At 62.1% G+C, this 12153-nt stretch overlaps 1 protein-coding gene across 1 annotated transcript; it reads right to left on the reverse strand.

The window, feature by feature from the left end:
* Window positions 1-4336: 4336 nt before the first annotated feature.
* Window positions 4337-11027, reverse strand: S1PR2 (sphingosine-1-phosphate receptor 2). Its single transcript, XM_062178269.1, has 2 exons — window positions 10929-11027; window positions 4337-6680 (listed from the first exon to the last, which is right to left on the reverse strand). Exon 2 carries the CDS (start codon window positions 6636-6638, stop codon window positions 5577-5579), a length of 1062 nt encoding a protein of 353 aa, XP_062034253.1. The 5' UTR covers window positions 6639-6680; window positions 10929-11027; the 3' UTR covers window positions 4337-5576.
* Between the last annotated feature and the right edge of the window lie 1126 nt (window positions 11028-12153).

A 12153-nucleotide genomic window follows, 5' to 3' on the forward strand; every position in this document is an offset into this window, starting at 1 on the left:
AATCACGTCTGGCCAGCTTCATTTCCCTTTTCTGTCAGATGGAACTATCCCTTGACAAAATACTCCGGGAAAGATGGTGGACATTGGATGTTTGAATTTTGGGAAAGTACAGGGGGTTTTCAAAGTTCATGAGCAACAGGTGTTCGGCCCAGCAGTTAAGACACCTCTTCGGGACGCCCACATGGAGCACCTGGTTCAAGTCTTTCCATGCTTCCGATCCAGCTCCCTGCTAATGTGTCCAGCACGTGATGGCCCACCCCCATGAGAGACCAGGGTTCCTGGCTTTGGCCTGGCCCAGCCCTGGCTGTTGTAGGCAGATGGCAACTCCCAGGCCCGTTAGCAGTGAGCTGGATAGGAAGCAAAGCAGCTGGGACTCGAACCCATGTTTCAGTGTGGGACGGCAGCATTGGGAGTGGCAGCTTAACCAGCCACGCCACGCTGGCTGTGACAGGTCACTTCCGGGGTGTTCCAGCCAAAACGCCACAGCCTGAAACCCCTAAGAAGGAAGCATCAGACAGACCCAAGTGGAGAGACATGCTGCCGCATACCCACTTGTATTTCTCAAAAAAGTATCAAAGTCACAAAAACCAAAGATGGGCTCAGAAAACGTTCTGGGTCAAAGAGACTAAGCCGACAACCGCTTGTCACCCGTGAGCTGGGATGTCCTTCTGCCGTTCAGGTCCGCGGTGGGATAACTGGAGAAATCTGGTTAAGGTCTGTGGGTTCCTTGCTTCCGAAAATTTTACTGGGACCAGCGTCATGGTTAACAGCAGGTTAAGCTGCCGCCTGCGATGCAGCATCCTGTATCAGAGTGCCAGTTCGAGCCCCAGCTGCTTTGCTTCTGATCCAGTTCCCTGCTAATGCACCTGGGAAGGCAGCCCAAATCCTTGGGCCCCTGCACCCACATGGGAGACCCAGCTGGGCTTCCTGGCTCTTGGCTTCTGCCTGGCCCAGTCTTGGCCATTGCGGCCCTTTGGGAAGTGAATCAGCAAACGGAAGACCTCTTTCTCTCTGTGTCTCTCTCTGCCTTTCAAGTAAATAAATAAATAATTTTTTTTCCTTTTAAAAGGTTTTATTTGTTTACTTGAAAGTCAGAATTACAGAGAGGCAGAGAGAGAGAAAGAGAGAGAGAGAGAGGGGTCCTCCATCCGATGGTTTACTCCCCAAATGGCCGCAACGCCGGAGCTGTGCCAATCCAAAGCCAGGAGCCAGGAGCATCCTCTGGGTCTCCCATGCAGGTGCAGGGACCCAAGGACCCCAGTCCATCCTCCACTGCTTTCCCAGGCCACAGCTGAGAGCTGGATCGGAAGTGAAGCAGCCGGGACTCAAACCGGTGCCCATATGCGATACCGGCACTGCAGGTGGCGGCTTTACCCACTACGCCACAGCGCTGACCCCCATAAATCTTTTTAAAACGTAAGATTTCACTGAGGTCATGTAACAGAATGATGTGTTCTTAGGAAACTCCGTGGAGTATGTTCTTTCGTCTTTTAAACTATTTACTTTCATTTTATTTCAAAGAGAGAGAGAGAGGTCTTCCACCCACTGGTTCACTTCCCAGTCTCCTGCAACAGCTGGGCCTGGGCCAGGTGGAATGAAGCCAGGGGCCAGGAACCCCATCTGCGTCTCCCACGTGGGTGGCGGAGACCCAAGTACCTGAGCCATCACTGCTGCTCCCAGGGACACATCAGCGGGAAGCTGGAATCCGAAGCAGAGGAGCCGAGTTCAGACCAGGCTCTCCGGCACGGCACGTGGCAGCCCGCGGCGTCACACACGCATCCCGTAGGCACCCGGGTTTCAGAGCTATCAGCCAATCCGATTCTCAAACTGGGCTGCGGAGGAGAAACTGAGGTGGTTACCGTCTTCAAGGACTGCCTGAGTTCAAGTGCCGGTCCCTCTGCTCACCTAGCGCTCAGAGAGGTTTTCCACCTGCTGGTTCACTCCCCAATTGGCCACAATGGCTGGAGCTGTGCCAATCAGAAGCCAGGAGCTTCTTCCAGGTCTCCCACGCGGGTGCAGGGGCCCAAGGACTTGGACCATCCTCCACTGCTTTCCCAGACCACAGCAGAGAGCTGGATTGGAAGTGGAGCAGCTGGGACTCCAACCCGTGCCCCTATGGGATGCCAGCACTGCAGGTGGTGGCTTAACCCTCCACACCGCAGCGCCAGCCCCTCACCTAGTTCTTGCCCTTGCGTGGGCTACCCGATCTACCTGGGCCTCGCCTTCCTAACCTGTCAGAGGAGAGGAGGGATGATAGTGCCCACTGCCTGGGCTGGTGTGAGCACACCAGGAGCTCTCCCAGGTGTAAAGTGCTCCCATCACTACCCAGGCCTCCCGTGGTCATGTGTGCAATTACTCACAGCTCCAAGACGGTCTCCAAAGAATGCAGGATATGACTTACTAGGTTGTTTTTAAAAGATTTATTTATTTGAAAGTGAAAGGCACAGTGACAGAGAGGGAGAGAGAGAGAGAGACAGAAAGATCTCAAGTGCCCACAGTGGCTGGAGCTGTGCCAAGCCAAAGCCAGGAACCAAGAACTCCATCCAGGTCTCCCACATGGGTGACAGAGACCCAGTCACTGGAGCCATCACCTGCCACACACCCCCAAGGTGTGCAAAGCAAGAAGCCAAATCTTGTGCAAGACTTGAAGCCAGGGCTTGCGACACAGGAAGTAGGTGTCGCGGGCAGCGTCTCTCCATGGCTGCACCAACCACCCGCCGTGCCACATTTTCACGTTTAACATTCGGTGTGACGGCCGTCACCTGCGTCCAGGCTTCACCGAGCACCCACTGTGTGTGGGCAGTCCAAGCAGGGCGACTGGCAGGTGTGCAGGTGCTGAGGACGGCGCACGCCAGGGGCCGTTTTGCTGCCGGGTGAATGTCTTATTGATGAGTAAGACAGCCAGAGTCCTGTCTTCAAGGCGTTCATATCTTACTGTAGGGAGATGGATAGATCAACGTGGACTATGCTGCCCGGTGATACAACAGGCAAGGGGCTAGAGGGAAGGGAGTGGTCAGGGAGGGCTTCTCCGAGGAGGCGGATGGCATTTGAGCAGAGGCCTGAAGCAGCAGATACAGGAAGCTTGCGGGTATTTGGGAAATGTTTACCTATCCTGGCGTGGTCAGTGCCTCCTCCCCATCCCTCTCCTCAGCCCTCAACCCCCGGTGGGGCTCCAGCCACCGAAACTCCAGGCCTCGGAGCCAGCACTGCGGCACAGCGGGTCACGCCACCGCCTGTGACGCCAGCATCCCGTGTGGGCACTAACCAGTTCCAAGTCCCAGCTGCTCCCTTCCGATCCAGCTCCCTGCTGATGGCCTGGGAGAGCAGCAGCAAACAGCCCAAGTGCTTGGGCCCCTGCACCCGCATGGGAGACCCGGATGGAGCTCCAGGCACCCGGCTTGCAGACATCTGAGGTATGAACCAGCAGATGGAAGATTGTTTTCTCTGTGTGTCTCTTGCCTCTCCCTAACTGTGCCTTTGAAACAAATATGTCTTTAAGAAACAGAAAACAACTCCAGGCCTGTCTTTAAGTTTGCTGCTGAGCCTGTGCCTCCAGGGGAAGGGGATTCGTCACCTACCCGCAGCTGCTTCTTATCTGGGCTCCTCCTGGTCCTGGGTGAGGTTTTGGTCCCTCCCTTCTACAGCCCAGAGAGGAACGAGGGGCCTCTCTCCAGCCAGCCGGCTGGACAGGAATCTAGATGGGCAGGTGCGGCCGCGGTTGGCGTTGCGTGACCCTGAGTGGGGTTGCTTAACCTCTCTGAACCCACATCTTCATTAGAGCGTGCTTTTTTTTAAGGTTTTCATTTATTTGAAAGGCAGAGTGACAGAGAGGTCTCCCATCCACTGGCTCAGTCCCCGAATGACCACAACAGCTGGAGCTGGCCACCACGCCAAAGCCAAGAGCCTGGAACTCCATCTGGGTCTCCCATGAGGGTGGCAGGAACTCAAGCACTTGGGCCCACTTGCTGCCTCCCAGGTGCTTTGGGGAACCTGCACCCCAGGAGGCATCCAGGCCCACGGGAGCCCCCCTCCCCAAACACCCCTCCAGCTCCCTGGGAGACAGACATAACTGGGAGGGAGAAGGGGCCTCAGGTCTAATTAGTCCCTGGGAAGGGCTGGCCAAGGCCGACAGCTGCCCCAGGGGCAGGGTCACCATCCACCCTGGTGATCCTGGCTCAAGAAGGGCTGGACGCGGGTGGCAGGGACACAGGATAGAAAGGCTGGCAAAGGATGCCGGGGCAGCCACCACCCTCCCCTGCCCCATCCCGCCCAGCCTCAGGCCGCTCCCACGAGCACAGGGGCCTCCATCCCACAAAGACACCATCACCACAGCAGAGAAACCAAACTGTTTATTGGCCCGAGTCTGGGTCTCAGGGCATGGGGGGAGTCTGGGGAGCTGTCTGGGGCGGGGTAAGTCTCCCCCAGTTGGCTCTTTGCCCCCCCCCACCCCGCATCCCCTCCCACACGCAGCCTTTGCATTCTGGAGGTTCGAGTCGAGCAGCCGCGAGGCCGGCTCTCAAGAGGGGAGATAAACCGGCAGTTCCCCGAGAGGCTGGGCAGGGCCAGACCCCTTGCTTTGGCCGCTATATCAGGGACATGGACACGGAGGGGAGACGGGACAGCATCCATGCTGCAGGGACACATGGCGGGGCGAGGTCACAGATGCTATGCACGGGCACACGCACTCGCGTGTGTACACACACACGCACACACACAGACACACACACGGACGCACATAAATATATTTGTACCGCAACATCCCTTCCATCCATCCACAGGATTTAGCCAAGTCCTGCCGGGGCAGGTGAGGGGAACAGCGTCCCCAGGAGACATCCTTGGCCGTGACCCCACCCCCTTGTAAGGAGGCACAGCGGGCTCAAGGCTGCCCTGCCTTTGGGGGATCTGGTACCTGGGTTGGGTAGAAGGTGTGGAGGCGGGCACCTCCGGGGGTGGGGGGATGGCTGTTTGGGGGTGAGGGTCCTGTACAAACATCTCTCCCACCCCCATTCTTCTCAAGTTCCACCCTACCCCGCCCAGAGGCCCGAAGCCCTCCAAAGCCTCTTCAAACTGGTTTTTCCAGCCCTTGGTAATTCTTCTGCACCCCAGATAGTGCAAATGAACCAATGAGGTCCGAGAACAGGGAATGAGGCATAGCCCCGGTCCCCTCCCCGCCAACTCCACATAGCCAGTGGCATCGGAGGGGAAAGGGGAGAAGTGGCAGCTAGTGACATCTAGGGAGCTCCCGCGCATCCTGGGGACAGCGGCTGCAAAGGAGTGGCAGGAGGGGGAAATCCAGACAGGGGAGCTGCTGCACAGGTGGCCGCTCCGACGGTTGGGAAATGTTGAAATCCTCCGTACCGAGTGGTGAACCGTGCGCCCGCCTGCTGTCACCCTGGCCCTGTATGGGTCCTTCTCCCACCCTGGGGTCACACTCCAGGACCCCACCTGCAGAGCCGCCACCTGCCAAGTGCTGTGCGGGAGTCTGCAACGTGGGAGGGAGGGGGCGCATGGGGCATGGCTTATCTGGCAGCCCCCCCTCGCCCCGTTTCTGTCTGAGGTCACCCAGGGCGGCCCCCTCAGACCACCGTGTTGCCCTCCAAATACGTGGGCGACGTGGGCATGTGCACGCCCCTCTCCAGGGAGCTGGAGCTGCGGAGCGGCAGGAGGTGGTGGCCCGGGGTCCCGCTCCGCCGCCGGCCCGGCCCCCCGGCCGCCCGCCGCCAGCATCGCAGTGGCCGCAGCACCTCCCGCCGCAGGTCCCGGCTGCGCCACGTGTAGATGACGGGGTTGAGTAGCGAGTTGAGGGTGGCGAAGGCGAAGAAGTACTGGGCCTTGTAGAGGACGGGACAGGCCCGGACGGGACAGGCGTAGTCCAGGAGGAGGATGCTAAAGGCCGGCAGCCAGCACACGATGAAGACGCCCAAGACGATGGTGACAGTCTTGAGCAAGGCCAGCGTCTGCGGGCCGGCCACGTCGGCGTGGCTGGAGCGGACCACGCAGTAGATGCGCACATACAGCGCCACAATGGCCAGCAGGATGACCGAGAAGATGGTCACGACGCAGAGGACGTAGGCTTTGGCGTAGAGCGGCAGGACGGTGGAGCAGGTCTCCAGCTGGCCCAGACAGTTCCAGCCGAGGATGGGCAGGCCGCCGAGGACCAGCGAGATGAACCACGAGGCCCCGATGAGCAGCAGCATGCGGCAGCTCTTGTCGCTGCCGTAGAGCTTGACCTTGGCGATGGCCACCTGCCGCTCAATGGCGATGGCCAGGAGGCTGAAGACGGAGGCAGAGAGAGTGATGAAGGCGGAGCCCTCGCGCGCGAACCACTGCACGGGCGTCAGCCCCAGCGTGACGGAGCCGGACAGCAAGGTGTTGGCCACGAAGGCCACGCCGGCCAGGAGGTCGGAGGCAGCCAGGTTGCCCAGGAACAGGTACATGGCCGAGTGGAACTTGCTGTTGCGAGCCACGGCGATGAGCACCAGCAGGTTCTCCAGGACGATGGCGCAGCACAGGAGGACGATGAACGCCGAGGCCACCTGGCGTGAGGGCGTCTCCTGCGTGTCCAGCGTCTCCTTGGTGTAGTTGTAGTGCTCCAGGACCTTGCTGGGATTCAGGTACTCAGAGTACAAGTTGCCCATGGTGGGGCTCAGCGGCCGGCCGAGCCCATGAGGCTCACACAGCTGCAGAAGACAGAGAGAGAGAGACCGACAGGTCAGAGCCCTGGCGGCCGCCGCGTGGAGGGCTCAAGTTCAAGTTCCGGCTCCGCCACGCCGCGCAGAGTCTCGGGCTGGTCACCACCCTTCCCCAGAGTCTCAAGCTACCCCCACCCCCAGGCATGGGACAGGCTGGTGGGAGCGGGGACTCCTGCATAAGGAGCGCACGGCGCCAGGCGAGCTCCCCCAAGTGGCGCAGAAGGTACAAGGTGGCCTTCCAGAGCCTCGGCCGGCTCCCAACCATTGTTTCTCTTCCCCAGCACGCACTGCAGCCTTGGGCCCAGTGCTGCCTCTGCTGACCCAGGTCAGCGAGATCCGGGCTGCCGATAGCACCGCCACTGCCTGGGGACTGCAGGCTGAGTCGAAGCCTTGAGGCTGTGTGCGCTCCCCAGATAAGGTCTTGGGGAGACACAGGGCGGCCCGAGACTCCAGCATCACCGAGGTCACATCATCTTGGAGGCCACGGACCTCGGAGGCCACGCAATTCACTCCGGCCTCTGCCCCCGACAGCCTCATCTGTGCAGCAATGGGAGAAGAAAGCCCATTTCTCAGGACTTAGAGGAAAATGACAAAGGAGACACCCTGGGCGCCTCCTAAGTGCTCAGCAAGTATTAGCTGACGTCATTGGCTTTCCTCTTCCCATTGAGCACTGGGTGTCCCTCACCCAGTCTCTACGGATGGGGTGCTGACGAGGCCAACCACAGCCCCAGCAGTGAGTTCTCACCAGCACCATCCGGCTCTGCCCAGGGACCAGAGGGCCCCAGGAAGGGCGGGCAGGGCGTTGGCACCCCCTCCCCACCAGGATGAAATCCAGATGTGAGGCCCCTGGAACAAACAGGGTGGAGTTCTCAGCTCCCAAGTCACATCCGGTGTGGGAAAGGCTTGGGGGGGGGGTGGAGTTGGATGGGGCAGGGGGGCGCCACCAGAGACCGGTCTGGGAGGTCCTGGACCAGGCGAGATGCGGCAGCTGCTGCTGTGGTCATGTGAGCCGTGAGGGGGCGTGCAGCCCCGCGGGGAGGGGGCCAGGCATTTGTTTCCACGAAACACTGAGTCACTCCCCCCCCCACCTTCAAGGAAAACTGAAAGGTGGGGGGAGGGAGCGGGAAGAGGCAGACCCCGCGGCCAGCTTGGGGCGGGGGAGGGCGCAGGGGTGTCGGAGGAGCCCCCCCCAGGAGGAAGCTCCAGGCCTTAGCTGAGGAAGGAGGGGGGCCGGCGGCAGGGAAGAGCCCTTCCCATCCCTGGAACCCGGCCTGGGAGGACCACGTGCGAGCTAGAAGCACTGTTCCAGAAAAGGCTGGTTCGGCCGGTTCCCAGAGAGCCCGGGAGTGATGGGGGGCTTCCGGGGTCGCCCCGCCGTCCCTGTCCCCGGCCACCCCCTCCGAGGGGCGTCCTGGCCCCCGGCCCCAGGGAGGCATCTGCCCCCCTAAGGCGGAGGGACATCCGCCCTAGTTTGGGAACAGAGAAGGGCTTGTGCACTTCCTCGGGGACAGCTGCCCCGCCCTGATCGCCAACAGAGGCCCCCTTGTTTCCTGGCCGGACAGGGCCCCGAGCTGCCCTGATGCCCTCTGCCCGCTGCAGCCGGCCCTGGGGCTGGCTTGGCCCAGGCTGCCCCGCGCGTGGGCCGCCGCCGTCGGACCGGAAACAGCCTGCACCTTGATTGGCTCATTTTCAATCCCAGGGCACTGAGCGACATGCCTATTGGCCTGAGTTTTCCATCCGTGGCCTCTGATTGGCCTAACGGGGAGTGCCTTAGGGATCGGGTCAGTTAGGGCCAATAGGAGCTTGGTCTTCTCTTAGGGGCCAAGTCAGAGCTGTGTGGGTGTCCCTGGTGGGGAGGGGAGTAGGGTTTGAACTGCAGCCTGGCAGCTGGGTCACCTCCATCAGCCGTCCCTAGGCTGCCCTGGACTGCTGGGCCCCTCCTGGGGTTCCTAATTGAGGATCCAGGTCCTGGGGCGGGCCTGCAAAGCACACTGGCCGGTGGGCCAGAGGCCCAGGATGTGTCCACGGCTGCCCCCTCCCCAGCCTGGCTTAGTGGCCGAGAGAGATTCACTGCCACTTTCTGGACAAATCAGAAATGGGTTCTACTCTGGGACCCTAAGGACTGGCACACACACACATACCGCTCACCCCCCAAAAAATTCCACGTCCTTGGGGTGCTGCAGTCCTACCATCTTCCCCTCCCCCCGGGGGGGGGGCGGTGTGCAGGTCTCACCCTCCCCGCTGAGCCTTTGCTGAGGAGGGGATGGGGGCTTCTGGGGAAGAGAAAGCTGGCGGTGAGAGGCCTGCCTCGCCGGCTTCCCCGGCTCCCCCACCGCGGAGCCTGTCCCTTCTCCACTTTCACCCAAGCCGTCTGGATGCTCCCTCTGGGAGGCCTGGGAAGAGGCCAGTGGACTCAGAACGGGGAGACGGATGGGGGTGGGATGGGTTGGGGGGGGGGGCTGGAGGAAGGCTCGGTGGCTTCCAGGTTCCTCTCTAGCCCCTCCTGGTGCCAAAGAGAACCTGTGCTTATACTTCCTGCTGGTCACCCACATTCTCCCTGATCTCATACCCCGAGCCGGGGTGGGGGCAGCCCTGGACCCTGTCTTGCTCCTGGCTTCGCTCTCTGGCTGTCACGTGCCAGGCTCCATCCCCAAGCAGCCAGGGAGAGCTTCCAAGTTAGAGCTCGCATGGCTCCCTATGGCCCCAACAGCGCAGCCGCTGCCTCCCCCTGACTCCTCTCTCGCTGGACGCTCTGCCCAACCTCCCCCGCTCCCAGGCCTCCTACTCCGGTTTCCACCCCGACCTCTGAGCCTTCGCCCCCCTGTTCCTCTGACACACTCTTCCCCCATATGCCTGAATCACTGGTCTGCCCCACGTCTGTCAGGTTGCACGTTGAAGGCCACTTGCACGGAGGGGCCTCCCGTGTCACTCATAGCGTCTTGCCTTATTATCTTCACAGCCCGACCACAATCGGAAATCATCGTGTTTTCGGTACGGTTCCTGTCTGGCCTCCACGTCCCTCTGCAGGCCCTCCAGCGACCATGCGGTGCGCGCGGATGGCTGGATCCATGGATGCACGCACCAAGTGGTAGTGCAGACTGGAGAGGCCTCTGGGAACCCCCACCCGCGAAGCCCCGCGCGTCTCCGTGGAGACGGCCACAGCCACAGGGCCCGCCCCCTGCGCCGCACTCTCCGTCGCTGCCGCCTTATCTGGCCGAGGAATGTGCGGTATCCACACTGGCTCACGCGCGCGGGGGGGGGGGGGGGGCGTGCCTCCTCGCTCCCGAGAGGCGGGCGCGCGCGCGGGACCCCTCACTCCTCCAAGTCGGGGAGGACGACTCCCCCTGGATTCCGCTAGGGGGCGTGGTTCGAGATTGCCCGGACCTCTGGGGAGGGGGCGATCCCAGCGGCAGCCGCGCCACGAGCGCCTCGCCCGCGTCACGCCTCGCGGGGGGCCGTGGGCTCAGCGCGTGGCGCCCCGAGCGTGTGACAAGGGCAGAGACGGAGGAGCGGGTGGAAATCCCCGAGTGAGTCAACTCGTGCCGACGGAGGGGGGCGAGGGCCAGACGTTCTGCGGGGCTCGGGACCACGCGGGGGTCTGCGCCACGCGCATCTCTCCCCAAGCCCCATCCCCAGGCCCCAAGGGAAACAAGCAGGCGGCCGGGCCACGGAGTAACCATCTCTTCCCTTCCAGAGCAAAGCCACGCCCCCGCGGGAGGGGGAGGGGGCCCACCACGAGGGGAAACTGAGGCACGCAGTCGGAGGTGCAGGCGTTGAGCGGCTCTGCCTTTCCCGGGGGCCCGCCCCTTGGTCTGAAGGCTCCACGGCGCGCTGAGCCTCGCACTCCCGCTCTGCCCCGGCTAGCCTGCAGGGGTGCCGCGCACCTCCCCCAGACACAGTCCCCACCCCGCCCCCCGAACTCTGGGCACACGGTCCAGCCTCCCGAAGTCTCCAGCCGAAAGCGCTCGGATTCCGCCTTCTCGGCGCCAACTTCCTGCCCCGGGGGGGAGGCGGCGGGGAGCGCAGTCTGGGGGTTCGCGGCCGAGTCCGTGGAAGCCGCCCCGAGCCGTGGAGAGGGCGCGCGGCGCCCGGCCGGTGCGTGCAGCTGGGACACGGGCGGCGCGTGCGCGCCCTGATGCGCCGGGGACCCCTAGCCCGGCCTCCCAGCTCCGATCCCGCGACCTCAGGGGCCCGGGGCCCGCCCTTTCGGCCTCTCCCTCGCCGAGCGCCGCTCACCTGGCTAGGCCGGCCCGGGTGCCTACCCTGGCCGGAGAGGCCTTGGCATCTGCGTGCCCGGGGCGGCCGCGTCTGGAGCCGAGGCTGCCGGCCGGGTTCGGCGGCGTCCCGGGGCTGGGGACTGGGACCCGAAGGGGGCGGGGAAGAGCCGCCGCCTCGGCCCCCAGCTCGCCCCGCCCTGCGCTCCTCCCCTTTCCGGCGGCGGCTGCAATGAATTCCAGATGTGGCCGGCCGGCCGGGGCGCGCGCGGGGGCCGGCAGGGGCGGTTCGCAAGGGTCCCTTTGTCCGCACCCCCCACCTCTCGCCCTCCCGCTCCCAGCCCCCACCCGTGAGAACCGGCCGGCGCGTGACGTCATGCAGTCCCGTGATGTCACGGTAGTCCTGACCAGGTAGGTGGCCTCAACCTCAAACTGTCTTCAGTGTCATATATGCCCTTGGCCTCGGACTGGAGGCGGGCACCGCCAGATCCCCTGATCTTTCTTTACCCAACCAGGAGCCGCGAAGCACCCACTCTGTGTTAAAGCAGTATCCACACAGCAGTGCCTACTGTGTGCCACACCCTGTCCCTAAGACAGGATTGGCCTCTGCTCTGAAAAGACCCAGAAATCGGGCGCTGGTGTCTGTGTGTGCACTCAGTTTGCGTGTGTATTTACCATGGATGACAGGGCCCCAACAGCTTCGTGGAAAATGCATATTATGGGGGAAAAAAATTATGCAAGGATTTCAACTTTTTTTTGCATCAAAATACTTTTCGTGGCCGGTGCCATCCTCCGCCTTGCTGCGCCGGCACACCGGGTTCTAGTCCCGGTCGGAGCACCGGATTCTATCCCAGTTGCCCCTCTTCCAGCCCAGCTCTCTGCTATGGCCCGGGAGGGCAGTGGAGGATGGCCCAAGTGCTTGGGCCCTGCACCCCATGGGAGACCAGGAGAAGCACCTGGCTCCTGCCATGGGATCAGCGCGGTGCGCCGGCCGCAGCGGCCATTGGAGGGTGAACCAACGGCAAAAAGGAAGACCTTTCTCTCTATCTCTCTCTCTCACTGTCCACTCTGCCTGTCAAAAAGAAAAGAAGAGAAAAGAAAACTTTTCGTTTATTTTCATTTGTTCACAAACTTAAAACATTTTATTTATTTGTTTTCCTTTCATTTGGAAGGGGGAGGGAGAGACAGGCAGAGAGATGGTCTATCTGCTGGTTTACCCACCAAATGCCAGCCACAACCAGGGCTGG

The sequence above is a fragment of the Lepus europaeus genome, chromosome 20 (genome assembly GCF_033115175.1).
Source record: "Lepus europaeus isolate LE1 chromosome 20, mLepTim1.pri, whole genome shotgun sequence".
Taxonomy (NCBI): Eukaryota; Metazoa; Chordata; class Mammalia; order Lagomorpha; family Leporidae; genus Lepus; species Lepus europaeus.